Below are 27,833 nucleotides of genomic sequence, written 5' to 3' on the forward strand. Positions count from 1 at the left end.
GAGAAGGCAACAGCACAAAGACTCTTTGAATATTAAATCTTCACGTCCCAAACATTTGCTAAGCTACATATCCATCAATACCAAGCCTTTTTAGAATAAAGCCCAACCATATCAAAGAGAAGCAGTTTCTGTATAATTTTTTCCTCTCCTCCTCATGAAATAAGGCAAAGGCATGCCAAAAGAACCAAACCTGTTAAGAGCAACAAGATTTATTAGTTGTAAAAAGAAGGGAGATAAATTCCAGACTGATGGATATGTGTAACACGAGGTCAAGTTACAGACAAGGAACAAAATGGTCCTTTTTCATGCACATGCTACATCTACCAATCTGGAGACACTACCAGGAATTAGCAAAGAGAAACAGTACAGAAAACAGGAATTATAAAAGAAAAGCATGGATAATTAGCACTGACTCTCAGTAATGGATGGTTTAACAATGGAATGAAGAGGTGACTAGCTCAGCCATCTCAGCCTTCTTCCTTACAGCCTTTATTCCTCAGCCACAGCCCAGGTGTAACGGGCCATAAGCCTTTGGGGAAACTTCCTTCTTTGTGCTCTTTTCTGTGGCTGCTTCTTTACAGATTTCCACCTGGAAACACCTGTGTTAGCAGCCTGCAACTTTCCTAGCAACCACAGTGGGAAGGGGCAGGAGAAAGGAGGACAGTGCGTTTGTTAAAGTAAAAAGAAAACACCCTGCTTGAGTAAGTAACAGTCACTCCATCCCTGATGTCCCAGAAATGAAGTCAGGGATCCCAGATTCCACGTCAGGTTTATCTGATCTTTGTGTAGCTGGAGTTTGTTCACAAGATGATTTTATCCAAGAAATGTAGGGACAGTTCTTTGATGGACAGTGCCATTTATCTCACTTTACCTCCCACACCAAAGGAGATGACTTTGATGGTGCTAGAGAACACTTAACTCTTCGTGCCAGGTTCGAAGGGAGGTTTGGTGAGCACCTGGTGAATTTGAGTCTAACGCTCCATAGGAATCCATTCAAAGATGGAACCAGCAGTAGTGCCAAGCTCTCTCATGCCCTGGAAAATCAGAGCTCCCGAGGCTGCCACCTGTAAACATAAGTGGAGAGGTCCAGATCTTTACAAACTCCTGCCAGATAACGAATGGCAAGGCAGGTATCAACTGAAGTTGTTGTTGGGATTTATTAAAGATTTAAAATCCAGTGGTTTGACGTTTCCCACACTGGATGATAAACCCGGTATGGAATAGTTCTTCCAGATTGAAGAGGTCAGTCCATCAACTTCTGCAAGTACCTGAATTTCTGTAGATTAAACCATCAAGTTTCTAAACCTCCAGCAATAAATTTGGGTCCAGAAGCTAACCAAGAAGATTCAACTGTTTGCCGACTGATGTTTCCTGGAATACAAAAGGCTGAAAGTCTAGAAAACATTTCTAAGAAATTTCTGGAGTTGATTATTCAAAGATTTTTCCTTATGACTTTAGCCAAACGGATAGAGACACTAAAAATAAAAAAGTTTTGGTTGCTGCAAGCAATGCACCTCTCTCCCAAACCACTTTCCCATAGCACTGGAACGATAATGCAGCCATCCCTTGAAGTAAGGAGATCAGTGTGTAAAAAATAAATATACTTACGTGCACACCCAACCAGTGCCTCCTCCACTAGACAGGCTACCAGTGCCATGGCTCTCAGGACATCTCAACATTTAAGGAAATGTCACTGCAAGCTACTCAGCCCAGAGTGCACAGGTCAAACCAGAACAATCAACTTAAAGGTTTCTCTACAGGTAAGGAAGGTCAATGCAACACACTTGATAAATGTTTCTGAGTACCTGGCTGCTATGGCAAAAGAGAATCTCAGTACAAATCAGCTTACCATGTTTCTGAGTATGATTAAGGTAACTGAGAAAGTAAATTTTATTCAAGAATAAGAACCACTGCACCTGGTGTTAAAAACAGAAATGGGAAGTCTATTTTTTTCAATGCATACCATAAGATAATTAAATCTAAATTAATTTCTAGGCACTCTGCAGTCAGGGTTACTAAACTGTACTATATCACACCTCCATATGTTGAAATTCAGGAGCAGCAAAACACTGGAGGCACATTAAGGTACAGCAAAGTAAAACTTTACTTTTGAGACAAAAAGACCTTCACAGAAGTTTCACACACTTGAAGACACAGACATCAGTTTTAATTAATCTGTCCTAATTTTCCTGAGAACTATCACAAGTAAAGCCCTAAAAACAAGGTGAGGGTCAGTGAAGAGTGGCAGTCATCTTATATAATGCTGAAGAAAAGGAAATTTCAGCAGACAACAGGAAGGAAGCAAGGTATTAAAAAGACAGATCCCCAGTAGCATCCCCACGTATTTCAAGTTATTTGGTGATCAAGCCTTGGCATGACCAAGAATTAAACAAACTAATGACCATCTGTCTTAAATGAGGAAGACAATTCTGTCTCTCTTCTTTAAATTAAGAGTCCTCAATCTTATCTGGACACTTCCCTCCTTATAAATCACTATTCCATTCCTGGAGTTCTGTTTCAGCACAAGTCTTGGCAGTGTAATGCAATAAACTAGCCAGCATCTCTAAGCTGAGTGTCTGAAAGAGACTCTCCTTACCAACACAAAGAGAACATTTGTGTGAGGGAAGTTCAGAGAATAAAAATCAGATTGCTACAAGTTTCACAAACTTCCATTTTCCCATAAATAAAAAGCACTTGCAGTAATCTTTCTGGTCAGGCTTTACTGTCACTGTGACTATGCTAGCTGTCCCCTACTGGAAACAAGTTTATGCCAGCAAGGGTAATAATTAAATTTCTGTAGTTTAATGACCTTCCTGAATGTCACTATTACTGACAAGGTTTAATCCAGAAGAAATCTGCACAGAATTTTAGCTTTTTTCTTAGGTGATTCCTGAGGTGTTTAGAGCTGTAGCTTCTCTTCTTGACCCAGATGATTATGCCTACACACATTTACAGGGGAGACTTCTCCTGAACAGCAGCTCCTGCTAATAAACCAGAAGATTCTAACACTACACAACTGTCTCAACTGATTCCAGCAGTTGTTTCACACACACTTGTACCACCAGTCAGTGATACTCTCCCTAGATATAAAAAGAGCATTTCACATCACCCATTACATTTAAATACATTTACAATATTAGTGCTGCTGCCAACATCAGTAGTGCCTTTCCCAAGCTACCAGATGAATCTTTAAAAAACTAAAAAGGTCCAAAGAACATTTCTGGTAACACTGCCTCACATTTATAGATGTGGTTTTCAATGCAGATTTTCATATATAGCCATATATGTAAAAAAAGCAAACCAAAACACACAAGCTTTTATTTCATCCTGCTGCAGCCCTGAGTGTTACAGAAGCACATCTGTGCAGGCCAAGATGACAGAATTAGCTTTTAATTACATTAACTTGATGCTCTGGAACTTGATCAGCTGCAAACTGAGACTAAAAAAAAAGTGAATCACAATTTTGTCATGACAGTGTCTTCCCAGAGTTCTTTCCCAGACTGTGCTTCCTTTACACTTTGTTCCAGAAAGCTCTGGCCATGATTCTTTTAACCTGCACCAGGAGAAGTGTAAAGGCCTTGTCAGAACAGCACCATTTGCTGGCTTTGCTGTCTTACTTCTCTTTGTCTGCACAATACATGCAGGCCTCTGCACACCTGATTATTTGCTCCAAAAATGCAAAATGCCTCAGTACATTTTCCCACTTACACCTTCTCAATATGCTGCCTCTCTGTTTCTACTCTTTTCTTCTCCTCTCACATTATTCTGCTTGGCAGTGTCATATCTGTAAGTGAAATAAGCTGACATTCCAGCCTCTGAAATAGTCCAGTCACTAAAAAAAAAAAAACATAAATCTGATGAATTCAGACATGAGATTCAACTGGACAGCAGGCTGTAAGTCTGAGAAGAGGTAAAAAAAAAAAAGGAGCAGAAGCACAGGAGAGAAAGCTAAGGAAATGAGGAATACAATCAATGAAGATACAAGACAAAATGGGCCATCAGTGTTTATATATTATATCATTAAATTAGGAACATACTTTTCCCTTCCCTCTGATATGCAGATCTTCTTTGAAATAGGCCCCCACATACCTTCTTCCATGTGTGGATAAACTACTTCTTTCTTCCACCCTTACCTAACATCCCAAAGCTCTCCTAGAAGCACCTACTTACATTTAGAGTGTCACAACTACACTTCAGCTGTTAATAATCATAACAGAAATGCCTTTGATTTCCAAATGCAGCTGTCAAGATCCTCACTAAGTTAACCAAAATAAGGCAAAAGTTAACAAAAAGTAAGGAGTATGCAAAAAGGAAAGCAACAGAGTTGGAAATTCCCATCTGCTACAATCTTATCCTGACATCAGCAGTCCATGCAAGCTGAAACCAAGGTATTAGAAACAGATACCTCAAGTCATCACAATCTTCTTCCCTTTAAAATGCCCACCAGCAGTTGGTGTTTTCATTGTGTGTAACTCTGAAAACACATTTTCATTCTTCTTACCAAGGTACTCAGCTTATTCACCACAGACAGAACCACTTCACAGCTGTTACTCAGATAACTATTAAATTTCCCATGTCAAACAGCAATCTGAACTTCTAGCCAACACTGCACTTTCACACTTTCAAAACCAAAATGTGTATGAACAATAGAGTAAAAAAATGAAAATAAAAAAGCTTTCAGAGAAACGTAAGAGTAGCTGAAATCTCATGTTCAACATAGCAAACAATTTTAAGACTAGAATTAACCAAGTTTTGCCCTGAAAGTCACAAGAATGCTGGATTTTACCTAGAAAGAAACACAAAGCACTGTTCCAACTGGGTATGTAGCTTTTTACATGCACTACCTGTCTCAGGAAACTGTGTGGAGTTTTAGAGGGGTGTTTTTATGTGTTTTGTAACAGTCTCATCAGTGCTGATGAGATCCACTAATTGAAAATGCACCAGATAACCTAAGAGATTTTTAATTATGATAACTGCTTAGCCTTCATTTCAGTTCCTGATTCCCACTTCCAAAAGAGACAACAAAACCCAAAATACTGACAAATTTCACAAACATTACTTTGTAGAGCATCATATAAATATCTGTATTTCCACTTACTTTCAAATACACAAAATACTCACTCTCCTAATGTCATCTAGTGTATTAATTTCTGGTGAAAGTCCACCATGAACACAAAGAAACTGTTGATTTAAAAGGGCAGCAAGAGGGAGGCAGTCAAAAGCATCCATACAAGCATCGTAGACTCTTTCTGAGTACTTTATTTTACCTGCAGGAAAGAAAACATTGAACATCAAGAAAAACAGATGGAGGAATTCAGTGGATCACAATAAGAGCAAATCTCAAAATGAATGCTTAAAAACATAGAACAGAACCCAAAGTGCAGAATATTTTGGGGTTTAAATTGGCATTTCCAAGCAGCACAAGAGCAACGAGGCATCTAACACATTATCTTCCAGAATTATAAATTGATTTCATACCTTTTTCTTTTATCTTGTGTGGATGAACTATTTTGTTGTGGGTTTTTTGTTGTGTTTTTTTTTTAAATCACAAATTAATTTTGCATGATAGAATTACACAGCATACTTCAGTGTAAAACATGACTGAGAAGTCTGTGATTTTCCACTGTCAGTGAAAAGCTAAGAACTGTTTCTAGATGGCATCATTTTACCAGGGCAAATGATCCATTTATCACTGGATCAATACCCACACAAGCCTCCAAATGGAGAAGCAGCTGACATCATGGATAGTGTGATCTTCCTACTATTGGTGAAATCAATTCCACAAATGGAAAGATTACTCAGCAGCAGGGTTTCCTTGCTGGCTTCACAATGCTGCTCAGCAACTCACTTTCCACTCTTGGTTACAGCCAAGACAGCAAAATGAGCTTCCTCTCTCCAGGATTTTAAAATTGGGATTGATACAGCAAAGTCTGCTCTGTAAAAAAAGTACCTCTGCAGACAGCAGTCTTCTACAGCACCACACTTAACTGCAAGCAATTCCACACAAGTCAAGGGGGCCTCCAGATGTGTGCAAGACCTTAATTAAACTAACAGCCATCCCAAGCATGGGAAATAAGATAATTTTACATTCTTGGGCAGTACTTACATTCTTGCTTAAAGGTAAAATACTCTGTTAGGTGCCTGCATTCATGGTTTCCTCTCAAAAGGAATAACGTGCTTGGGTAGAGAATTTTCAGGACCCACAAGTACAGCACACACTGTTGGAAAACAAAGATGCCCAGTAAAATACACTACTTTATAAGAACTTTTAAAATCATTACTCTGAAACATTAAGAATGTTAACAGCTTCAAAAGCAAGGACAGCTTAATATGCAATTAAAAAATGCAGCACTACTTCTGAGTCCACTTCTGGATGTGAGCAATGCAAATTTCTTTTCCTAGGAAAGGCTGCACAGCAAGCTGAAAAGTATTTACATTTACTGGACACTCAGTAATAACCTCAGAAGAATTACACTGCAAACCTTTTGAGAACCCTGGAGTGTTTTTTGTGAGTATATTTATCTTATCTTTAAAAAGTCTGCAAGTATATTTAGAATGCCAAATATATTAAAAATTAAAACTACATGAGAAGGAAAAAAAAAGGAGCCTGTTCTTATTAATATATTCCAAGAACATCATGTTCTGGTGGTTTTTTCTTAGTGTAATGGTTGAAAAGCTTTCACAGAATGTTTTGATATATTACCTATAGTGTTCCTATGTAAATTTATTTTTCAGACAATTACATTATTTATCATCATGAAGAACAGGACAAGGGGATTGAATTAATAAATAGTGAAGGTCTGGTGAAATTTTGTGTTTTACTTGACTTTGAGGAAATCACTGTTGCTGCATCTCCTGTTTGTCTGCCATCCCCAACAAACCCCCAAAGCACTGTGCTTGCCCTTCACAGTTAGAAACCCCCACCCAGTAGCAGAACAGCACAATTTTAATGCCAATCTTGCAGATTTGGTGTCTAGGAAGAGATCCCAAGCTGGCTTCAGAAGAACAATTAACTTAAAAAGCCCAGCTCTGAAACTCAGAGATCAGCATGAGCAGGTATTTCAGGAATGCAGCACATTTAAACACACTGAACATCAACATTATGTGAATTCAAAATACCTGAAAAATTAACATGGGGCATCCTTAGGGAATCACCCTCAGAATGTTATTAAAGTGTAAATAATTATTTAAAAAACTTTTGATTATTTAAGTAAAATAAGCCTACTTTATATGGATAACACCTATAAGAAATTGGAAGTTGTAACTCACCTGTTCTCCCAAACCATGCAAACTGAGTATTATCAGAGCAGCAGGATTCTGTCTAATAATTACATAGAATCCCACTTTTTAAAAACCAACTAAAGAGGAGGAAAACCAAGTAAGTCTGGGGATTTCACCCGGAGAGTCCAACCCCTTGGGCAACATCCTCCTGTAAAGAGGCCTCTGTCACAGGAGAAAGCAGAGCAGGGAGAACACACTCAGATGTGAAAGCAGACCTCAGATTTCATGTGCAAACCTCCATGGAAATGTGCTTATAGAAACATTCAGGGCAAAACAGATGAAAATATTCAGTTACCTCTATACTAAAATAACCTCTGTCTACATAGTCACCAAGGAAGAGGTATCTTGTGTTAGCAGGTGATCCTCCCACTTCAAACAGCTTCATTAGGTCAAAGAACTGGCCATGAATATCACCACACACTGCAAGCAAAAATGTTGCTCAAATTAATTAAAAAATAAAATAAAAAAAAAAATCTAACAGGAAAGAATTAAGTAATAGCTTTGTAAACAGCCACAAAGTACTTGCAATTAAGAGGAAAGGCAGGGATAAAGCAGGAATAACAGAAATTTTTTAAGCTTCTTCCTTTGCTTTTCATTAAGGTGCTGTCCTTACTACCTGTGACAACACTGATGATGGGCCTCTGAGTCCAAAGAGAACAGGTGGGAAGGCTTTGAAGAGCACACAAAGCCAGGTCATCTCACAATTAAAAAAACCCAAAACAAATTTAAAAATGCATGGAAGAGACAACTGCTCTTAACTCCTTATTCCCACAGGGATTCCCAGCTCAGTGGAGGTCAGTGAGAAGTGTCTTATCACTTCTGCACGAGGCATTGCTGATAATGAACAGGAATTGGAGAGACTGTGCCTTGTGTTGATACCAAATGTGACCCATCAACTAACAAACAGCATCTTCCAGCTCCTCAAACCCAGTAAATTTTTTGAGAATAAAAGTTGTTCTAATTTTGGGAAGAAATAGTAGTGATGGCACACCACATTTTAATGGTTGTTATTCCCCTGGAGCAGACCATTTGTCATCACAACCTACAAAATATAAGACTAAATAGAACGTGTCCTCTTTTATTTCACTTTTCTTACCATCATTACACAAACACTGCAAGAACTTTCCTTCTTTTTCAGCTCCCAACAGACCAGAAGCTCTGGGTCTACTACCCAAATAAACAGAAACAGAAAATTCTAAACATACAGACAAGTTCTGAGCTTCAAGAGAGTCTGAGTTCAGTCTCTTTGTGGTTTCCACCATTTCAATCATTCATATTTTTTAAAAATGCCAGTAATAATTATGTACTGTTTAAATGTTTTTAATTACCCTACTAGCAAATGAAAGCAAGCTGATGCCCTAAAAGCAGCTTTTCAGACACTGATTTTCCATAGGTCCACTTGGAACAAAACTGACTTGAATGAAAGAAGATCTGATTTGAACACAAAACCAGAATTTACTTTCATCATCATCAATAACAGATTTGCAGCATAAGCTATTTTATGAGTCTGGATTGTTTAAAAATAAAAGTACTAAAGGACACCAACTCCACCTTCACCAGGTCTATCAGAAACAGAACTAGTGCAAACATGAAAATACCCCAAAACACCCTAACAGTTGGTTCTGTGTCACTGTGGATCTGATCCTAGTGTGTTAAACCTGTCAGCCCTCACAAGAACAGAGTTTTACAGCAATCATCACTTTAATCTGCAGAGGAACTATAAAAATATATTTGTCACTCAAAATTCCAATTCCCAGCATTGCCTTCAAACCACAGCAAGCTGCTGCTCCTCACATACTCAGATTTCAGGATCATTCTGAGTTCACTTCTTCTGTTTCAGGTAGATGTCTATTCCCACTTATACACTGCAGGAATTGGAAATCAGTAATTAATCAGCATTTAAATACTTTTGTATTTTGTCATTTAATACTAATTTAATACTTTTTTTCCAATGGGTTAAATGCCTCCATTTTGGCAAAATAATGTGCAGCCTATTTTTTCACAGCATTTGAGTACTGTTAAGCAAGTGAAGTTGTGAATAACTCATTAAGATCCTACAGAAATGTTATTTTAACTTATTTTTTTATTGCTAAATGAATTAAATTATCTAGAATATTACCTGTAATTGGGGCTTCAACCTCTATCATCGTTTTTTCCCTCCGTAATATTGCAGCACCCTCATTGATGATTCTAAGAGCAATTTCTTCATCCACTCGACCTTCTTTTATCAAGTGGTTCTTCAAAATGTCAACCCTTGGTCTTCCATCTGTGTCAAACACTTCTGCAGAGGTCAAGCGATGTGTTGGTGGGAAAGGGACAGCTACAATTCAAAAAGAAGAAGCAGTAGATGCAGCAGTGATGTTTCAGGAATTTCCTCCATCTAGGACTGGATCTGCCATGGAGCAGCTGCCATCTAAATCATCCTATTTGTCTTTCAGTCAAACAACTTGGTGACACCATGAGAAGCTGAGTGGAATAGTGCTAGCTGGGTATGTATTGAGGGAAAAAAAATATCTGTAACTGCAAGCTGGTAGAAACCATAATTTGGAGTTAGAAGGCACAATTATATCTACAACAAGAGTCAAAAGTGATTTGCAAAGGGACATCACCACCCTCCAACACACTGCCCCTCTCTGAAGGGCTCAGCAAGTATTGGAGATGCAGGAGATAAATTTAAAACCACTCAGGACTTTAAGGAGGTTTTTGGGGTAGATGCAGGATGAATCTGCTGGAAGAGCTGGTGTGGTGAGCTGCTCTTCATGCCCTGATGTTCAAGTCTTTACTGACTTCTTATGACCACAGAATTCAGCAAGATGCTGTTGCCCACATCCTTACATCAGTTCAGAAATACTTCAAGGGTTCTAAGCACATGGCAGATGGAATTTTCTTAAGGAAGTTTGTATGTTCATCTAATGTATTTCAGATTGGATTTGCACAAAAATTAATTCTATTTTAATAAACCACAGCTTTTGAGTTTGTCTCAAAGTTTCTGGGATTACTTCTGTCCAGTGCCTGGAGAGGAAGGTCTCACATTATTTGAGATAATAAACTAAAGAAGACTCAACACTCCTCCACATATCCAGGGGTAACCCATGCTACCCAAAAACCACAAGTATTGGTATCAGAAGTAGTTGAGCAGCTATAATATTATATTTGCCTCGTGAAAAAAATGCAGTCTTAAAACCAGTTCCTCAGAGTTTAACAAAATCCTTTGCACACAATAAATGTACTTTCCTATTGCTCAAGAAGGATTTTTTATTTAAGAAAAATCTTCAGAGAAGGCAAACATGGCTAAAGATTTTATCTGCATCACCCAGCTGAAAAAAGCAGTAACACCTCCTGTAAAACCTGTTTCTTTCCCTTTCATAGGTTATTTTTTGTCTCAACCATGGTTTACACCATATTAGAGCTCATACCTCTGAAAAATATTACAAATAACATCTTTTAATAGGTTAGGACTGGTAATTTTTGAAGCATGTAGAAAATTTCTGCAAACTAATGGTTTTAATTAAACCTTTGATGAAGCAGTAATAGAATGTTACAGCCTAAGGAAAAAGAATTGCAGTATGATGCCTTCCAGAACAGAAATCTAATCCACGTTTCGAAGTCTTTGTGCACAACCTGTGCTCTTAGGACTGTAAGGGAATGGTAATTAAGAGGAGTTACCCTAAGGAAATAACAGAATGTTGGTCATTAAAGCATTCCCTTCTCCCATTCCCAGCACAGCAACAGAAAAACACTTTCAGAGATGAATCTCCACAGCACTACACACTGCAGTACAAAACAACAGCCTGGGTCCTCTTAGTGAAAGTACAGATGTTAGTAACAAAGATAACACATCATGATCTACAGCAAGATAAGAATTTCTAGAACAAACCCTTGCTCATTAGTCAAAAGTAATCAATTACCTTTTAAAATCTATATGGGTGATGTAATTTTAACTCTACTGGTTCAAAACATTAAAACAGCAATGCTGGGGAAAAAAAATTGGTGAGCAGCTTTTGGGGTTTGTTAACAAAGATATTTTTATGGGTTTTCTTACTGTCTGCACAGGCAGTTATGAAGGGGAAAAGCAATTACCTTTCCTTTGTAACACTGAAACCAGAGGTATCAAAAGCAAAACCTCTAAACCTGGTTCTGCATTGGCTTCCTATAAGCCCCTGGGTGCATTTACACCTTACACTGAAGCATGATCCAGAAGTCAGCCCCAGTCTGAATGGATAAATCCATGTATAACCATGTACCAGTGGATAAATTCCATTGTAAGGAGGTTAAGAAGTACAAACCCCACATTTGCAGGGTGCTTTCCCCCAGCTGAGAGGTGCAGTATGGCAACTGACACAAAGATGCTCCCTTCAGACCCACATTGAGCTCCCACTGCCGAGTAACTGAGGACAGCAGGAGCTGCCAATAAGAGCTGCCATGCAGATACTGTCAATTTAAACCCCACTGAGATCTATGCCCATTCTAATAACCTTGGTTCAATCTAGCTTGTTGCCCTGTTGGAACAGGCTCATGAAACCAGATGTGATCAAAGCCTCCAGACTAATGGTGGGAAAAAGTAGCAGGGATGAACAGCACGAGGTGCAGCACACCCACAAGCAAAGCATTTTCTTCTCTTAAGGCCTAGAAATGTACAGAATTCTTTTTCTCTGGCAGTAAAAGAAAATTAGCCATTTTTCCTCTATAATCAGGAGCCCATAACATGTTCCACAAACTCCACTCTGGCTGTAGAAACACTCACCACACCCCAGGTTTCATTTTCTGTGTTCAGAGTCCTTTTAATGCCACAAAGTCTCAGCTCACACTTCCTCAGGTCACAGAACACAGGCACTGTGTTCACCAAGAAGCTGTTGCTTTGCTGGTAGGTACACACGCACCAGTGCATAATATTTGTCTCCACTAACTGGTGTCACATACCAAGAGGACCAAGAGGCCAGGATCCTGTCAGCAGGTTTGTCATGACTGCCCAGTCCTCTGTGGTTGTTCTGTCAGTAGGTCAGGTTTTGTGGGCACTGCTGCTGTGAGGACAGAATATATCCAACCCCCCTTCCCCACTTGGCAGAACAGGTTTTAAAAGAAACAGCAGAAAGACATCACAGATGGTGCCTGGACCAGCAACCTTGAAACTGTTAAGCACAAATACACAGCAGTGTCTACTTGACTCAGAAAGCACAGATTCAGCAAAGTCAGTTTCTTGCAAATGATGGCATTTTTCCTAAATGCCACAAAAACTACCCCTTTACTCTGGTTTATTGGAACGCATGCCACCTGCTGTATTAACAAGCATCCTAAAAGCAAGAAAAATGACTCCATAAACCTTGAAACCCTACAAATGCAATGCAGGCACTATTCTTCCCTTACTTACCATGTGCTTGCAGCCTTAGAACTTTTATGGGATATAAATCTCAAATGAAACTGAGGCTATCCCTGGTGCACCATGGTGCACCCATCTTTTACACTGTGTAACTTTTCAGTTAGCTTGATTGATGCTTTTGGAAGTTTCTCTCAGGAAAGACACAATTACTATTTCTTGGAGAAGTCTTGAAAGATGCTCCTCCTGTTAAAATAGTGTGTTATACCCCTTTTTCAAGACAGATTTCTCATCTTTGTTGCTCCACTTTGCCTGAATGCACCCTGTGTCTCTGACTGTGTATTTAGAAAATCAGGAAGGGGGACACAAATGCACGTGGTGCTGCTCAAGATGCACCCAAAACACAAGGTGTACAGAATGGCATGATGGGGCAGTCTCTTTTTTTCTAAACTGATCCCTAAAATCTTACCAGCCACTGCACCAGCATCTTCAGAACACGACCCACACAGACTGTAAATGTTTCTTTCCTGATTTCACCACCCTCTAGGTTCAAGCAGGAATTGTTCCTTCCCTTGAAGAGTCTGCTCTGCCCTTATCAGAACAGCAAATCCCCTGGAAACCAGTGCCCAGGCACTCGGTCTAACAAGAGCTTTCTGAAACACCTCTAAAGTTCACTTTCCTGAAGAAGTCTTGTTTGCCATTCACTCTGTTTCCTAAATAATTTAAAGAGACACTTAAAGAGCATAGATGACAGATTATAACCCCACCCCACCCCCCATCCACAGAAGTTTATTACCTATTAATAACCTTTCTTTCCTAACTAATTTTGATCCAAAAAAGGATATTTCCCCTCTTGCTTGCTTTAAAGGCTCTGATGAAGGAACCTGAGGAATAGTTTTGCCTGAATCAACCAGTTCACTGACTCCTTCAAAATACTCTAACCATTTCTCTTGATTTCCATCTATGAAAACAGTACCAACTCCTCTTTCATCCTGTATTTCCCCAGGGACAGTTAGTCCACTCTTTCTTACAAGTGCTACGAGCCTGCTTAAATTAAACCTTCTGATCTATAGCTCTTCAGTTCAATCTAGAGCTTTTAAAAAAAAAAATGCTGCTGTGCTCCATTTCTCAGACTCAGAAGATGAGTTATGCCACAGGCTACAGAAAATAAATCTGCAATTTTGCACCCAAACCACCCAAAGAATTCTTTTAGATCCACCAGACAAGTATCTTCTGGTCCTGGGATATTTATTTTTTTTTTAACATTTGTTTTGTTGATATGTTCTGAAACCACTTATATTTCAATGAGAAAATTCTTTGGTCCCACTCAGCAGTAAGAGCTGACTCATGTGTGAAGGAGTTCTTAGTTTCTTATGCAATAAACACAAACCTAAAGCAGTTGCCAGATTTTTCTGCTCTGGCCTTACCTTCTCCAGCCCAAACTCCCAATTTGCCCTTCTGAAATTAAAGCAAGCCTCCACTTTTGGGTGGGTTTTTTGGGGGTTTTGTGGTTGTTAATTTGTAAGGCTCAATCACTCTAATTACCCTCCTGAACAAACAAAGAAACAGAAAAGCCTAAGGCTAGTCAGACACTAACTTATCAGAATTCACTTCCATCCCATAGTCTTTACCAAAACTGTGGGGGTTTTTACCTTTTTTTTCTTGCCTAAGTATGACCTTTTCATACTCTCTGTACTCTGCTGCTTTTCTGAATCACTTTAGAATAATTTCTGACCAGCAGCATAAAGACATTTTAAGTGCCTTTTATTTTAAAAACAAACAGCCTTCATGCTGCCTGTAAGCACTTACCCTTTTAGCTTTTTTTTTTTTTTTTTTTTAAATAGACTGAATTTTGAGGTTAAATACTGCAATGATTCCTTTCTCTCCTACATGGAAATGATTGTAAAGAAGTAGCTCTTAGTGTCTTAATTTAGGCCCCTGCTCAAGGCTATGAGTTACTTCTCTGGGATTCTCTGATGAAATAAGCTACCATTCAACATCCAAAATGACTGCTTGCCAATCATGACTTTTATCCAGAAAAAAAAAAAAAAAAAAAGGAATACTGAAGCCTTCCAGAAGAACAGACATCATCTCCAAAATTTTGTAAATATCTATTAGCTCAGCACAACAAGGTCCTGTGGATTGCTCCCCAAAGCCCAGTAACAGCCACAGTGGGCAAAAGGAAAGAGGTGGGAGGACAGAGCACTTCCAAGCTCAGCTCTGCAGTGTAGCTCCTCACAGGTGGGTTGGAGAAGCCCTGGTCATTTGTCCCCAAAGGAAAAGCCACTGAAATTCTGTCCCTGCCACGCTCAGGACCACTCTATCAAACTGTAAGAGCACTTCCTTCCTCCCTCTCAGTGTGAGCCACTTCACTACAAGGAAGTGAAACAGCTGTTTCAGTAGAAAAGATACAAGAAATTGACAATTTTAAAGCATCCAAGTCACACACACCAAAAGGTCAAGTGTGCTGGAGTCAGTCAATTATCATCCACAAAAGAAAGGCAAAGCCAAACCAAAAGAAGCAGATCCAGCAGTTAAACATCAGCAGCAGTTTACAGAATCAAATCCATCCCTTCCCCTGACTGCATATTTAAGCCATCATTATGTTTATTACATGCATGTCTAATAAACATTATACTTGATAACCTTTCAGAGGTTCTTCCAGATAGATGCACTTCCTACTGATAAATATCCAGGTCAAAATGTAAAGGGGGACACATCCTAATAATTACCTTATTTTATTGGAAAAGATTAGTTACTGATGATATAATAATGTAACCTTTTTTCCTTGGTGAGCACCTCTTGCTCCTTTCTGCCCACATGTATCATTAGTATTTCTCACAGCCTCTGAAACTTAATGGCCTCTGTTATTTTTTTTCTCCTTCTTCCAGTAATACAGAGAAAGAAAATAAAACTAAAATAGAAGCAAGAGAGGAAGGAGTGGAAATACCAGCAAGCATTAAGTCCTAAATTCACATTTTCTCCCCAAAAGACCGAGTATATGGAGAGGATGAAAGCTGAGATATGGACCAACACACAGACAATATTACTGCATTTTTCTCTGTGGCTGTTCTCAAGGAGAACATTATAAATGAAATGTCTCAGCAAGGAGAGACAGAAAGCCTGGCTGCCCCAAGGATGTTTTTACTTGGAAACAGAACTGGCACAGAAAAAAAGTAACATTTTCAAAAACGCTGTTACACTTTTTTCCTCCTATTTTGGACCACACTAAAAAAAAACCCAAAAAACAAAAACCAAAACCAACAAAAAATGTTGCCTTAAAAAAGAATCCCCAAACCATATCCCAGTAAATAAACTCACTAATAACTCCCAATATATGATGGATCCTTATGGACAAGAAGAGGCAGTTTCTACATTTAATCTCTTTGTTTCACCAGCACACCTGGTGCTCCACACATTTCCAGGGTGAGAAATTAAAACTTTGAGGTCTCCTGATATCCAGTGCTGTCTTGACCAAGAGAGAAAACCCACCCTCAGAGCATCCTGTAGTCTGTTCATTGGACAAGAGGCATGGAAGAGGCACCACAGCTGTTTGCCAGGAGGGATGTGACACAGCTGCCACATTTTTATTTTTTTTTACCATGGTTTCAAGGAGCAGAGTGTGCTCCCCTTCAGCACTGACACAACCTCAGCCCTGCACCCCTGGGGTCAGGGTCTTAAAAAAATATTTCCAGCTGCACTGCACCTAAGGAGGGAGGAGGAAACCAAACCACCCTGCCCTTCATTTTTGAGAACACAAATGCAGCTTGGCACAGCTGCCCAGGCTCTCTCCAGGAGCCAGTGATTCAGCAGGATAGGTAAGGACAGGACAGGTCAACAGAAGGAACAGAAAAGCACAGACATTTAACTATACAAATTTAACTACACGAACATTTAACTGGTTGCAATTATGTTGGAGGAAGCTATCAAAACCTGATACAATAGTCCAAAGAAAAATTGTACCCCCAGGCTCTAATCCTGTTGGAACCACGCAAGTCTTAACTCTGACTTTGAACAACCAGATGTGTAGGTCTCACTTAACAAGCTGAATTATTATGTGACTGAAAATCTGCAAGTTTTCCAGCACTGCTCTAAGGCATCTAACCACTCACCACTAGTTCTCCTGCGTTGCTTGAAGACCTTAATTCATTACAAGCAATCACAGCAAGGGTACAAAAGCTCAGCAAGTCTAAATGATGTGTTAAAGCATCACTAAGGAGTACAAGTTTCTAACAGTTTTAACGTTTTCTGCTTTAATTCTTGTCGTGTTGTCCCAAGAAATCAACAGGCTCAGCAATCCAAAACGAGTAACAACTTACTGTGAGTAAGGCTTTCCAGCTTACTGGAAAACATGCTGATTTCCAAAACATACTATGGGATTCCAAGGCTTTAATTAGGACCTGCTGAACACAAAGACATCCATTTCATTTCTCAAGACCCCCTATTACATTAAAAAAGGGAAAAAAAAAAAAAAAAAAAAAGTTAACCAAACAGCTCTCTGCCCCTTTGAAAGCAGCCAGGCAGTGAGTGTGGATCCCAGCAGCCCAGCTCTGCCACCACCAGCACCCACGCTGCCACACTCCAGTGCAGCTCAATGTCAAAGCCTTCCAAAGCAAAATAAAATTACCTGCAGGCTGAGTAAATAACACCTAGAAAATCAGCGAAGTGCTACCTATGCTATCCTCCTGACTGGCAATTTAGATCTAGTGGATGCATTTTAGGAAACTTCACTGCAAAGGGCTGATCTCCAACGACACCCATGATGTGCTCTGGAGCAAGGGCTTTGGCATTATACAGCATTTGGTTGCCAGGCTCACAGATGTAGCTCCTTAAAAACCTTTTTTCTTCCCAGAAGCAAAACGCTTGACTTTTAAAGGCTTCCCATGAGGTCTTGCCACCAAGAAAGGCCACGAAGAAATAGATCAAGGTGAGCTTTGTTGTTTTTTTTCTCTCAGAACCGGGAACCCGAGACCAGCAGCCAAGGGACCGGGTGGCAGCACCTTCCCACCCTCCCCGGGCTCTGTCAGCTTCTGCAATCACACGGATCTCCTTCCTCCTCTGCAGCAGCACCGAAAAATCCCCCACAGAGAGCCGGACCCCATGCGGGTCACATCCGAACCGAGCAGCCCACCTGTGCGGGAGGTGCCGGGCCCGCAGGCCCCGCTGAGGGCCGCCCCTCGGGCACCGCCTCTGGGCCCGCAGGCCCCGGGGCTCCCGACAGGCAGGGCCCGCCGGCCTCCAAACCCCCAGCCCGGCGGCGGGGACCCGGGACACTCCGCTCCATCCATCCAGCCATCCATCCATCCATCCATCCATCCCCTCACCAGTCCCCAGCCCCGGGAAGCCCGGCAGCCATCCGCCGCCTCCTCTCCCCGGGGCCGGGCGGCCTCACCCCGGCCGCGGGTCGCGGTCCCCTCCTGACGGGGGCTGAGGGACGCTCACCCTTGACGGCGCGCTCGCTGGTGGCGTGGGTCGACAGCAGCAGCACCTTGCTCCCTTCCTTGGCGGACATCGCTGGGGCACCGCCGGGCTCCGCCGGCAGCTGCTGGGCGAGGCGGCGCCTTCGTCCGCCTCCCTCCGCCGGCGGGGGAAGAGGGGAGCGGGGCGGCGGGGCGGGGAAGGGGCGGCTAAAGGCCCCGGGCGGCGGCCGCGGCCCGGCGGAACATGGCGGCAGGCGCGGCTCCCAGCTCCTCGCTCAGCCAAGGGACAGTCCGCCTCGGGCCCGGCATGCACCGCGCCGGCACCCCACCAGGGGACTCCGGCAGCCTGGCGAAACTCCCGGCCCCGCCGCGGCTCCGCTCCGCTCCCCCCCGGGGCACCGGCACCGCCTCCGCCCGGGGACGAGCGGAGGGAAGGAGGAGCGGAGCCTGCGACCCGGAGACTCCGGGCTCTGCCCCCCCTCCTTTCTTCTTTCCTTCCTTCCTTCCCTCCCCTCCCTTTCTCCCCGGACGGGTGAGACGCAGGAGCGGCCCCCGCCCCCGAGCAGGGCTGAGCCTCGGGGCGGGGGGAACGGGGCTGCGAGGGGAAGAGAGGGGGAGAGGGGCGGTGCGACCCGGCCTGGCCCAGCCCGGCCCGGCCCGGCCCAGAGCGGCCACCATGGAGAGCTCCGCGGGGCCATTTTGGCGGAGGGGGTGCCCGGCCCTGCCCGGAGGTGCGGGGGGAACACCTCGGGATGAGGCCCTGCCCGCCCCGGGACCCCTCTCCCTGCGATGGAGGGGGAAGCAACACAGAACCACAGAATTATTTGGGTTGGAAAGGACCTCGGAGATCATCGAGTCCAACCCTTGATCCGCTATTCCCATTGTTGTAGTACTGAGTGTCACATTCAGCCTCCTGAAAAGCTCCAAGGATGGAGAATCCACTCCCTCCCTGGGCAGCCCATTCCAATGTCTGATCACCCTCTCTGGAAAGAATTTCTTCCCAATCTCCCACCTAACCCTCCCCTGGCAGAGCTTTAGACTCTTAACCCTCTTGTCCCACTGATATCTGCCTGGGAGCAGAGCCCCAACCTCCTTTCAGGGAGTTGTAGAGAGTGATGAGGTCTCCCCTGAGCCTCCTTTTCCCCAGTTCCCTCAGCCCTTCCTCACAGGACTTGTGCTGGATCCCCTCACAGCCTCCTTGCACTTCCCCTCCTTCACAAGAAGCAGCTGGGCACAGCTTAGTGCCAGCTCCCACCCCTGGATAATGCAGCCAAGGTTTCTTGGAGCTGAGGAACAGTGGGGAAAGGAGGCAGCCAGGAGCTGCCATGGGCCCTGGGAATGGCAGCACCACAGGCAGGGATCTCCCTACAAGGAAGGGTTGGCACAGCTAAACCCTAAACCAGGTTGCTGGGATAAGTGGTGTTATACAGCCTCATGGTGTTACCTCCTTAAAACATTAAAAACGATAAATTACCTTTTTTTTTTGGTTTTAATACAACAGAAGCTAGTGTAAGTGACCTCGCTGATACCTTGGGGTTTTCTTGTCATTTTCCCAACATCTTCCAGCATTTTGCCTCTTGGCATTAGAGAGCCTGTGCCTTTGTCAATTAGGACAGTACCAAAACCTGTGTTAGGGAGAGAGAATTCTACTGAAGCCCATCAGCTTGTCACTGAAGGTTTTTTTAGGTTGCATGGTCTCTAAAGATGCTAGAGACTCGGGAAGGGCATCCACATTGCCCCAGCTTACCTCATGGTTGGGTTCAGGGAACCAAAGAATTTCTGCTAACACCACAAGCAGCATTAGGACTGTGGGAGCCTGGGCACACAGCTGCAAGCAGGAACGTGGCCTTGGAGGGAGAAGTCAGTGTGTAATCCCAACAAAATGCCAGGCAAAGGAAGTATTGCTGAAGAGCAGTCACATCTTATTTCATGTTCAGCTTTGCCACCAAGTGGCCATTTCATTCCACACATTTTAATACCTAATTATAAAATAAAATAAAAAAAAAGAAACAACAACAACAAAAAAAGCCTGATTCCTGTTCTGACTGGATAATCCAAACCATCAGCTAGTACTGGTCTGCTTTATGTGAACAACTGCTTGCCTAATGGAGAAGCAATTCAGCAAGAGCAGCACAGGGAATCACCAAGCCAACCCCTCTTACTCTGGATCATGGGGAAGAGTCATTTGGGGTGCAGGTGATGCCCCTCTTCCTCCTGCTCCATCTCAGAGCAGCACACACAGAAGCTGCCTGCCAAAGATGTTTAAACAAAAAGGTGCTACACTAAAAACTACACCCTTCTGACAGCTCCCCCCCTGACCTAGTGCTGCCAGGGGTAACAGCAGCTATGTTTTATAAATTGTCACCAGCCAGGGCTGTTTCCTGATGTCCAGGCAGAAGTCAGAAACACTGATGTGAAACTCTGCTTTCCCACCTCCTGCAGGAGGTCAGATGATTGGAACAGTCCCTCCTGACACTGAGGGCGACATGGCTTGAAAACTGGCACAAGGCACTGTCCCAGAATCATCTCATTACCCAGCAAGGACTTTCTGAAAACTCTAAGAAAGAAATTGAATCGCAGGAGGGAGAGATGTATTCCAGATCCCCAGAGAAAGATGCATAGAGCAAACCTTGCAAAGCTAAACCAGGTCTGAGAGGGGAAGATGTGCTATAAGCAGGAGAGTAAGATGAAGACAAAACTTTTCAGAGGTTGTTCCATTTCATTGACTCTGTGTGGGGACCGTTTGAAACTGCCCTTTCTGAGTGGCCAGAAATGGCTTTGTGGTTGGCATCAACTGTGAGACTGCCTCAGAAGCAGCCAGGTTTTACTTTAAATGGATTTTCATGTATTTCTGCCCTGAGTTTCAATATGAATACTTGCAAGTTCTCTTTTAAGAGGACACAAGACTTCCCTGCTGCCCCAAGCCAGTTTTGGTTTGGTTTTTGTTTCAAGGGCATCATTCAGAAAGGTTGAAAGCTTGGTCTTAAGCCACTTTCTCCAGCATCATGAAATCACTATTACTACAATATCCTTGCTGCCAGTGTCATCCAGTACTGAGAAGCTGCACTGACTTGAAAACTAAATTATCAGGTGGAGGTATGAATGACAAGAACTGTTAAAATTCTACCCTGGTGTACTCCCTTCCTGCACACCTTTCCTTCATTCCCCAAGGAACAAACTGTGCAAGTACAGACAACATTTTAAAATGTAATCAGGGCCACAGTCACCCCCTGGATCATATCACAACTGTGAAAAACTCAGCCTGTGCCATTTAGCCTGATTCTGGAAACTTAGAGGATTTTTTTTTCCATACCCAAACCTACCAGGTTATCTCTAATTTAAATTTCACACCCATGGAGTGAGGGTTCCTCAACTCTTCCTTAGACTCCTCACTTGCTCTGCTTAAAGCATTATTTCCCCCCCACCCTTATTATCTAGTTCAAACAGCTCCTTCCCTAGGATTAAGTGACTGCTGTTTCTCCTGCCATCTGAGACCGAGCAATTCCCTCTCTTAATTTATCTTACTACCTTGATGATATTAATAGACCATGATCCAGTCACCTCTACTCACTCTAAAAATTGAGTTCACTCTGCTTTTTGCTGCCCTCCTTTGTGTTCTCTCTAGTTTCCTCACTCAGAGCCTCCACATGCAAGAAGACCAAACTGACAAAGTTGTCCAGGTGAGCAGGTCTATGTTTAGGACCTTCCTGAAAACCAAGAGTCTTGTTGCTCTGTGGCAGCAACTACGATGTGGGATTTTATTCAAACCAGTAGTTTACTGTGAAAAACTTCAGATGACACAAGCAGGCACACAGCACAAACATCAAACACAACTTGTGTGCACAAACTCTGTTGCCTTCAAGTGAGGGAACTGCGTGCACCAAGTAGTTCCTTTTTCTATACAGAAGGATCCTATTCACACCAATTTGCTACTGCTAGAACATCAAGTTACTCTTCACTTTATTATTGCTCTTTTTTTTGTCCCCTACACAGCTGGGTCTACACCCAGATTATGAACACAATGACAGATAATACATTTCTAAGGTGTAAGTAGCCAATAAATATCAAACAGACTTACAACTTAGCAGTCAGATTAATTCCAAGGTTAATATTAAACTCACTAACCTCACCAAGACTTGCAAGCACAAGCTACAGATGAAGTAAAAGGTATTTTCCCAGCTTCACATTCTCTCCAATGTTAAATATCTTGCTGAAACTACTTCAGTTCCTTCCTGTTCCAACATGCTGCTTGGTATGGAGAAGTTTCAGAGGTGATGTCCCAACTTTTCCTTTCCAGGCCTCTGGTTGAATTAATTTCATAGTAAGTGATACAGAGAGGAAACAGACCCATCTCTTTGGAAACCTGGGAGGCAGAACTACGAGGATGGAATAAAAGCAACAGTTCCCTTTATACAGAAAACCTGAATGCTACCAATGATTTAAATGAGTTGTATCAACTCACAGTTACTCTGCAGAGCTTTATGGAAGTGCACTTCCTCCTTCCTGGTAGTTAGGATTAAAATAAAACAACGAAAAAAATAAATCCAAGCATTTTCAAATAAAGAAAATGTGCATGTTTCATCTTCCATATTGCTTCTTGAAGAAGTGACTTTGTACTTTAGTCTGGCAGATAATTTTTTTTTGAGAACTGAGTTCTAGACTGCTTAAGCCTCACTCTGCAACCTCAAGTATTTTTTTTTGAGCTGTAGTCAAAAAGAATGTCAAATACTTACCCCATGTCCTCATTTGCATCCTGTGGCTCCTGGAACTTTCTTCCACTGCTGAAGGTAACAAAAAGCTGAAAACAAACAGGGGCTGCTTCTGCCCAGACTCCCTTTTACTCCAATAGTATTGTTCTACCAACAAGAGGGAGAAAGAACTGCAACAGGAATGTTTCTTTCCAAATATCAACCTCTGCATGGCAGTGATTTCCTAAAATTGTAATTTCTACAGCTAGAAAACTGGCAGTTTGCTCTGGCACGTTCATGTGCAGCCAGAGAGAGAGAGAAATAATCCCATATCTGATGGGAAGCCTTAAGTGATGGTCCATGGCATTATTGTGTAGAAAATTAGTAAAAAAATTAGTACTGTTCAAAGTTATTAAATTGGCAAATCCATCATATAAGAAAGTCAAAAGTTGGTAGAGTTTTATCTTGTTTTTTGGTTTTTTGTTTTTTTTTTTTTTTTTTTTTTTGTATGGTGTAAAGTGCGTGTGCTTTGTTCTGGTAACAACAGCCTGTGGGGGCAGAGTGTGCAACACAATCCCAAATGTAAAACACAATTTAGCATAAGTGAGGGGGTTACATGAGATTGTACCAATAACAGACATAGCAGCAATTATTTAGAAACAAGAAACAGAGAAATGACATTTATTAAAACGAATGAGACTCAGTTTCAAGCTAAACAGCAAGAACTGATGAAATACCATCAAGCACTGAGGTGCAAAACATGAAATTAAAGTGAAGACCCTCAACCCAGCAACAGGGAGAGGAGGTTACCACGCAGTACCATGCACTAGAGGGCAGCCTCCACCTTCCAGCCTGCCTGGGCCAGAACCACCACTGGGCCAGTCCCACTCCACAGCAGAAACACCTAACAGAACCCTCCACATTTTTAAACAAATCATAACCACCACACCTGAAAGCACTTGCAAGAGCAGGAGTGCAACTCCTATTGAAATGACATTTCTCACTATATCAGTAATATCTAATGACTTTTTTTTTTTTTTTTTCCCCATGAAACTCCTACCTGCACACACTACCATCTCTGTTAGCTGTCTCCAACAAAAAACTCTCAAAATACTTCCCAAAGGACATTGCTACCCATTATGAAAGTTAAGCACAGAGCAGTGATGAAACACATCAAATCCAGGCACAAAGTTAGACACGTCCTCCAATCTAGGTAAATATTTCTTACATAAACTTTGTTAATGAACCAGAAGAAACTATTTACTCATGTTTGTTAGTGTGCAAGAAAAATCAGCAGTTCCAGGCCAACTGATGAGTAAAGCCAAATAGCAAAGAAAGCTCATACACAGACAGGTAAATAGAACTATTTTCATAGATTTATTTGAAAAATACTTACAAAAGCAAGTATGTTTGACACTAAAATAGTTAAACTTATTCTGTGTTTACATTGGTGTAATTAAGCGTGCAGCATTAACAGTCTTTTCTGTTTGAAGCATTGTTAGTTTGCCTTAAGGAAGTGGGGAAAATTCTGGTTTACTGATGAATAATGTCTCCCTGCCACTTCCTCAGCAGCAACTGAAGCTGTGATCCCTGGCAGAGATCTCAGCACACTGAAAACTGGGTTTTTGCTTTATTAACTGCCAGCCTGCCAAATGCAGATTTACTGGAACCTGGAAGGTGGGTCAGTTGTTTGGGTTTTTTTTGTTTTTTTGTTTTTTTCCCCCTAGGAAGGGACAGGAAGGAGAGGAAAACAAAAGGATTGTTTTCTTTATATGTTAAGAATTTACCAAAGCTCCATTTCATGAAAAATAGTCCTTAAAAACGTCCTCCTATTTGTGGCCATCTTCCTTCAAAACATGCACACAACTTCTAAACTTACCCGTAAACCAATGCCCCTGAAGCTTTCTGTTCCTACAGCATTTTTTTCCTTGCTAGGAGAGGCCAGGACTAGGATAGCTAAAATTCCCCATCCAGACAGCAGTTCAGTAGTGTCAGAAAAGAAATACAGTGCAATTAGTTTCCACATACTGTATAGCTACATTTTAAGACAAAACTGGCACAGATACTGACGGGAAGAGTTTCGCTGTCTCCACGTAAAACCCGCGCTCTGGCAGCAGCTGGAAGTCTGCTCAGAGAGAGGTTTCTGAGGGCACGTGGAGGGGATGGGATCTCACCAGCCATTTTTCTGCATGGTGCCAGTAGCTGCTGCTGCTGCTCGAGCCAGCATATTCCTGTGTGCCTCTGAAGCAGAAGAAAAAGTCCCATCCATCCCACGGGTGGGCAGCACCCTCCTCCTGCCGGGCTGAGGGGTGTAGCTGTTCTGTCGCCAGTCATCTTCTGGGGGCATGTCAACCCTCCTTGGACCCGGGGCCTTCACACAAGAAGGAGGCACAGGACAACCTGGAGAGGCCCTGGGATCCCAAGAAGGCTGGTGTGGTGTTCTTAAAGTGCTGTAGTCTGTGGGGGCTGGGAGCCTGCACCCACCAGAGTGGGAACCGCGTGTCGGGTGCTGCGAAGGCTGCTGGAGGAAGCCCCCCTGGGAACTCCTGCCTGGCTGCCCAGCCTGCTTCCCCAGGAATGCTGCTCCTTTATCTGGGAAAGGGGCTGCTTGCCAGGCAGGGCAGCTGGTGGGCAGCAGGGGGCCAGAGACACTTGGGGTTCCACCTCCTAAATGTGGATTAAGGAGAGGTTTTTGCCCCGGGGAGAGGGAGCCTTTGGGTGCACAAGGGAGACTCCCAGAGTTTAGGGCCACGCCTGGGTAGTCTTCACCTTGCAAAGCTTCACCCCTGTCAGGCACAACCAGAAGTTTCTGGAGGTTGTTCTTCTGGTCTCCTGGGGGACAAAAAAGAAAACAACAAAAAAACAGTTTTCTCAGTTTGAGGTGGTTTTTTTCTGTTTGTTTTTGTTTTTTTTTTTTTTTTGGTTTATCCTCTCCAAACTTTCAGCTGTGGCCAAAAGGTGGCAGAAGTAAAATTAAATAACACCCAGTTACTGGTTGACATGCAATTCTGAGCCAAAGCAAGCTGTACCCTTGCTAGCATTCACTTTCCTCCCTGCATTTCTTCCTACCACAGCTGCTGCCACGAATGTCAGATTTCTTTAACAGCCCTTATGTGACCAAGGAGGAGTAATCCACCACAGTAATCCACAGGCTGGAAGATCAAACTGGTTTTGATGGCTGTCAGAGGGAAAACAACTCTCATGCAGGAATTAGTTATTTCTACTGGCAGAGTTACATGTGTGACTTGCTGGAATGAGCAGCTTGTGAAAGTACAACAAGGTGGTGGGTCCAACTGCTACACTTTTACACTAAAGAAAATACCTCACAAAAGTATCAGTATGAATTTATATAAAGTCATTATAATGTTTCTACAAAGATTATTCCCTTCTGCTATGTCCACTTAGCAGAGAACCATGAAACAACTCAAAAGTGCAGAGGAGAAGAAGGTGATTCATCCTTCCAGATCTCTGGAGGAATGCAAGCAGATGGTGAGACATCATCATGAAACACAAGATCTGCAGAGCTGCATGTCAGCAATATTTCTGATCAGGAAGGAGGAGGAGGAAAAGTCCTGTGATTACCTGACTGTTTACGTGCCTTGCCCACCATGCTGGGCATCAGTACATCATGGGGGAGGTGCTGCACCAGGTTTGGGTTGTGCTGGGGGTCAAAGGGAAACACAGGAGGATCATGGGGGAAAGGAAGGGAAGTGGAGCTGGAAGAACGGTGGCTGCTGTCCACTGACATTTTCCTCGGATTTGGTGCTTCCTTTTATAAAATGAGAAAGGAGAAGAGAAGAACATAAAAGTGATGAGTAAACACAGAGTTGGGCTGAATCAAGCAAAGACTGTGTTGATCCAAGGGAGGGGATGAATCACGGGAACAGAAACATGCATCTGGATGTGAAAAAAAAGGAATACAAATGAAAACTGCAGCGACCCAGCAAGGCCCTCACTGCAGTGGTGGGCTACTTGGGAGGATTATTTGACTGGAAACACACCAAGGAGAAAAGCCAACACACACACAAACCACAGATGAAGGTTTGGTTCACAAGCTGAGTCCACAGAACGATGACAGGCCAGGCAGCATTGGGTCTGCCATGAAACAGAGAAGGATATTGCTGGTCCTTCCTATATTCTATCAGGCTTTACTGAAAGCTCTGGTTTCAGACTATGAAGAGATTTACCCCTTGCAGCTGAAGTGTTTGCCAGTGCTGCACATTTTCCCTCTGCTGGAGGTACCAAAGCAGGGAAGGCTGCATGGCCTGGTAATGAACCCTCACAGACTTGAGCCCAGTGACTAACCTGGAGAGTGGGGACAGCTTTAAAACTCTAAGTGAACTGAAAAAAAAAAAAAGTTTGTATTGGATGTCTTTGAATACTGGCAAGTAGTATCAGCTCAGGTGCTTATCAGCTCCAGCAGGTACAACTCTGCAATGACCCCTGAAGAAGATGGCTTTGTTACTTAAATAAAAGCTCATTCTTCTTCCAAAAACAGAACAAAAATAGAAGAGAAGCCCTCACCATGGCTTACTGTCCAGTTGTCTGCTGTCTTGTTTGTTAACTACTAAATGGAGACAGAGAAAACAGCAATCCCTACACACAGATGATGTCTCTTTGTAAATCTACACATCATTCTACTTACAAAACTGTGAGAAGAGACCAAGGTCTCTTCTCTGTTTGAGATGACTGTCCCACTGAGACTGCGAGCAATGCGACGGAAATTCTCTGCACTGTACATTTCCTCCTCTTCTGGTTCCCTGCTATGTTCTCTGGTATAAGTGACCTGCAGACAGGATCACACATTTCAGAAAAGTCTCTCCATAATAACTATTTGGTATAACAATTATTAGGAAGAGATGAATATGTATCTCAGACTTCAAATCAAGCTCCACGGAGCTTTTCTTTTTTGAAATCCTCCATTCAGGTGCTACCTATGAAAACTGCAAGGCAGTTCATTTCAATACATCTCAAAAAAAGATCTCAAAGTTTCCAAGGATATGTTCCTCACAGCCAGAACTTAGATAATTTGACTGCATGCAAGCTGCATTTAGCACGAGTCGCTCCTTTTTCAGCTAATTAATCCTGAGCTAGACCGCACTTAAAACTCTCTCTGACATAAGCAACAAT

At 42.5% G+C, this 27,833-nt stretch overlaps 2 protein-coding genes across 26 annotated transcripts in view; both read right to left on the reverse strand.

Annotated features, from left to right (window-relative positions):
* PPP3CB (protein phosphatase 3 catalytic subunit beta) overlaps positions 1-18,534 on the reverse strand; it is a 40,404-nt gene extending 21,870 nt beyond the window's left edge. For 6 of the 15 annotated variants that reach the window (XR_011726650.1, XM_071748114.1, XM_071748103.1 and 3 more), the window contains exons 1-5: positions 18,038-18,481; positions 9,401-9,601; positions 7,577-7,701; positions 6,107-6,218; positions 5,122-5,267 (exon numbers count right to left, since the gene is read on the reverse strand). Coding sequence is in view for 13 of the 15 variants with exons in the window: in XM_071748114.1 (XP_071604215.1) it covers positions 5,122-5,267; positions 6,107-6,218; positions 7,577-7,701; positions 9,401-9,601; positions 18,038-18,107 (654 nt within the window). In the remaining 2 variants the exon portion in view is untranslated. Of the gene's footprint in view, positions 1-5,121; positions 5,268-6,106; positions 6,219-7,576; positions 7,702-9,400; positions 9,602-16,914; positions 17,037-18,037 lie in introns of all 15 variants that reach the window. The other 9 variants (XM_071748111.1, XM_071748110.1, XM_071748101.1 and 6 more) reach the window with 6 other exon arrangements.
* A 5,523-nt stretch (positions 18,535-24,057) lies between these two features.
* Positions 24,058-27,833, reverse strand: part of USP54 (ubiquitin specific peptidase 54) — an 86,204-nt gene continuing 82,428 nt past the window's right edge. For 8 of the 11 annotated variants that reach the window (XR_011726646.1, XR_011726645.1, XM_071748011.1 and 5 more), the window contains 3 exons: positions 27,349-27,489; positions 26,286-26,472; positions 24,058-25,535 (listed from right to left, as the gene is read on the reverse strand). Coding sequence is in view for 9 of the 11 variants with exons in the window: in XM_071748011.1 (XP_071604112.1) it covers positions 24,874-25,535; positions 26,286-26,472; positions 27,349-27,489 (990 nt within the window). In the remaining 2 variants the exon portion in view is untranslated. The remainder of the gene's footprint in view (positions 25,536-26,285; positions 26,473-27,348; positions 27,490-27,833) is intronic. The other 3 variants (XM_071748014.1, XM_071748012.1, XM_071748013.1) reach the window with 2 other exon arrangements.

This window comes from Heliangelus exortis, chromosome 7 (genome assembly GCF_036169615.1).
Source record: "Heliangelus exortis chromosome 7, bHelExo1.hap1, whole genome shotgun sequence".
Taxonomy (NCBI): Eukaryota; Metazoa; Chordata; class Aves; order Apodiformes; family Trochilidae; genus Heliangelus; species Heliangelus exortis.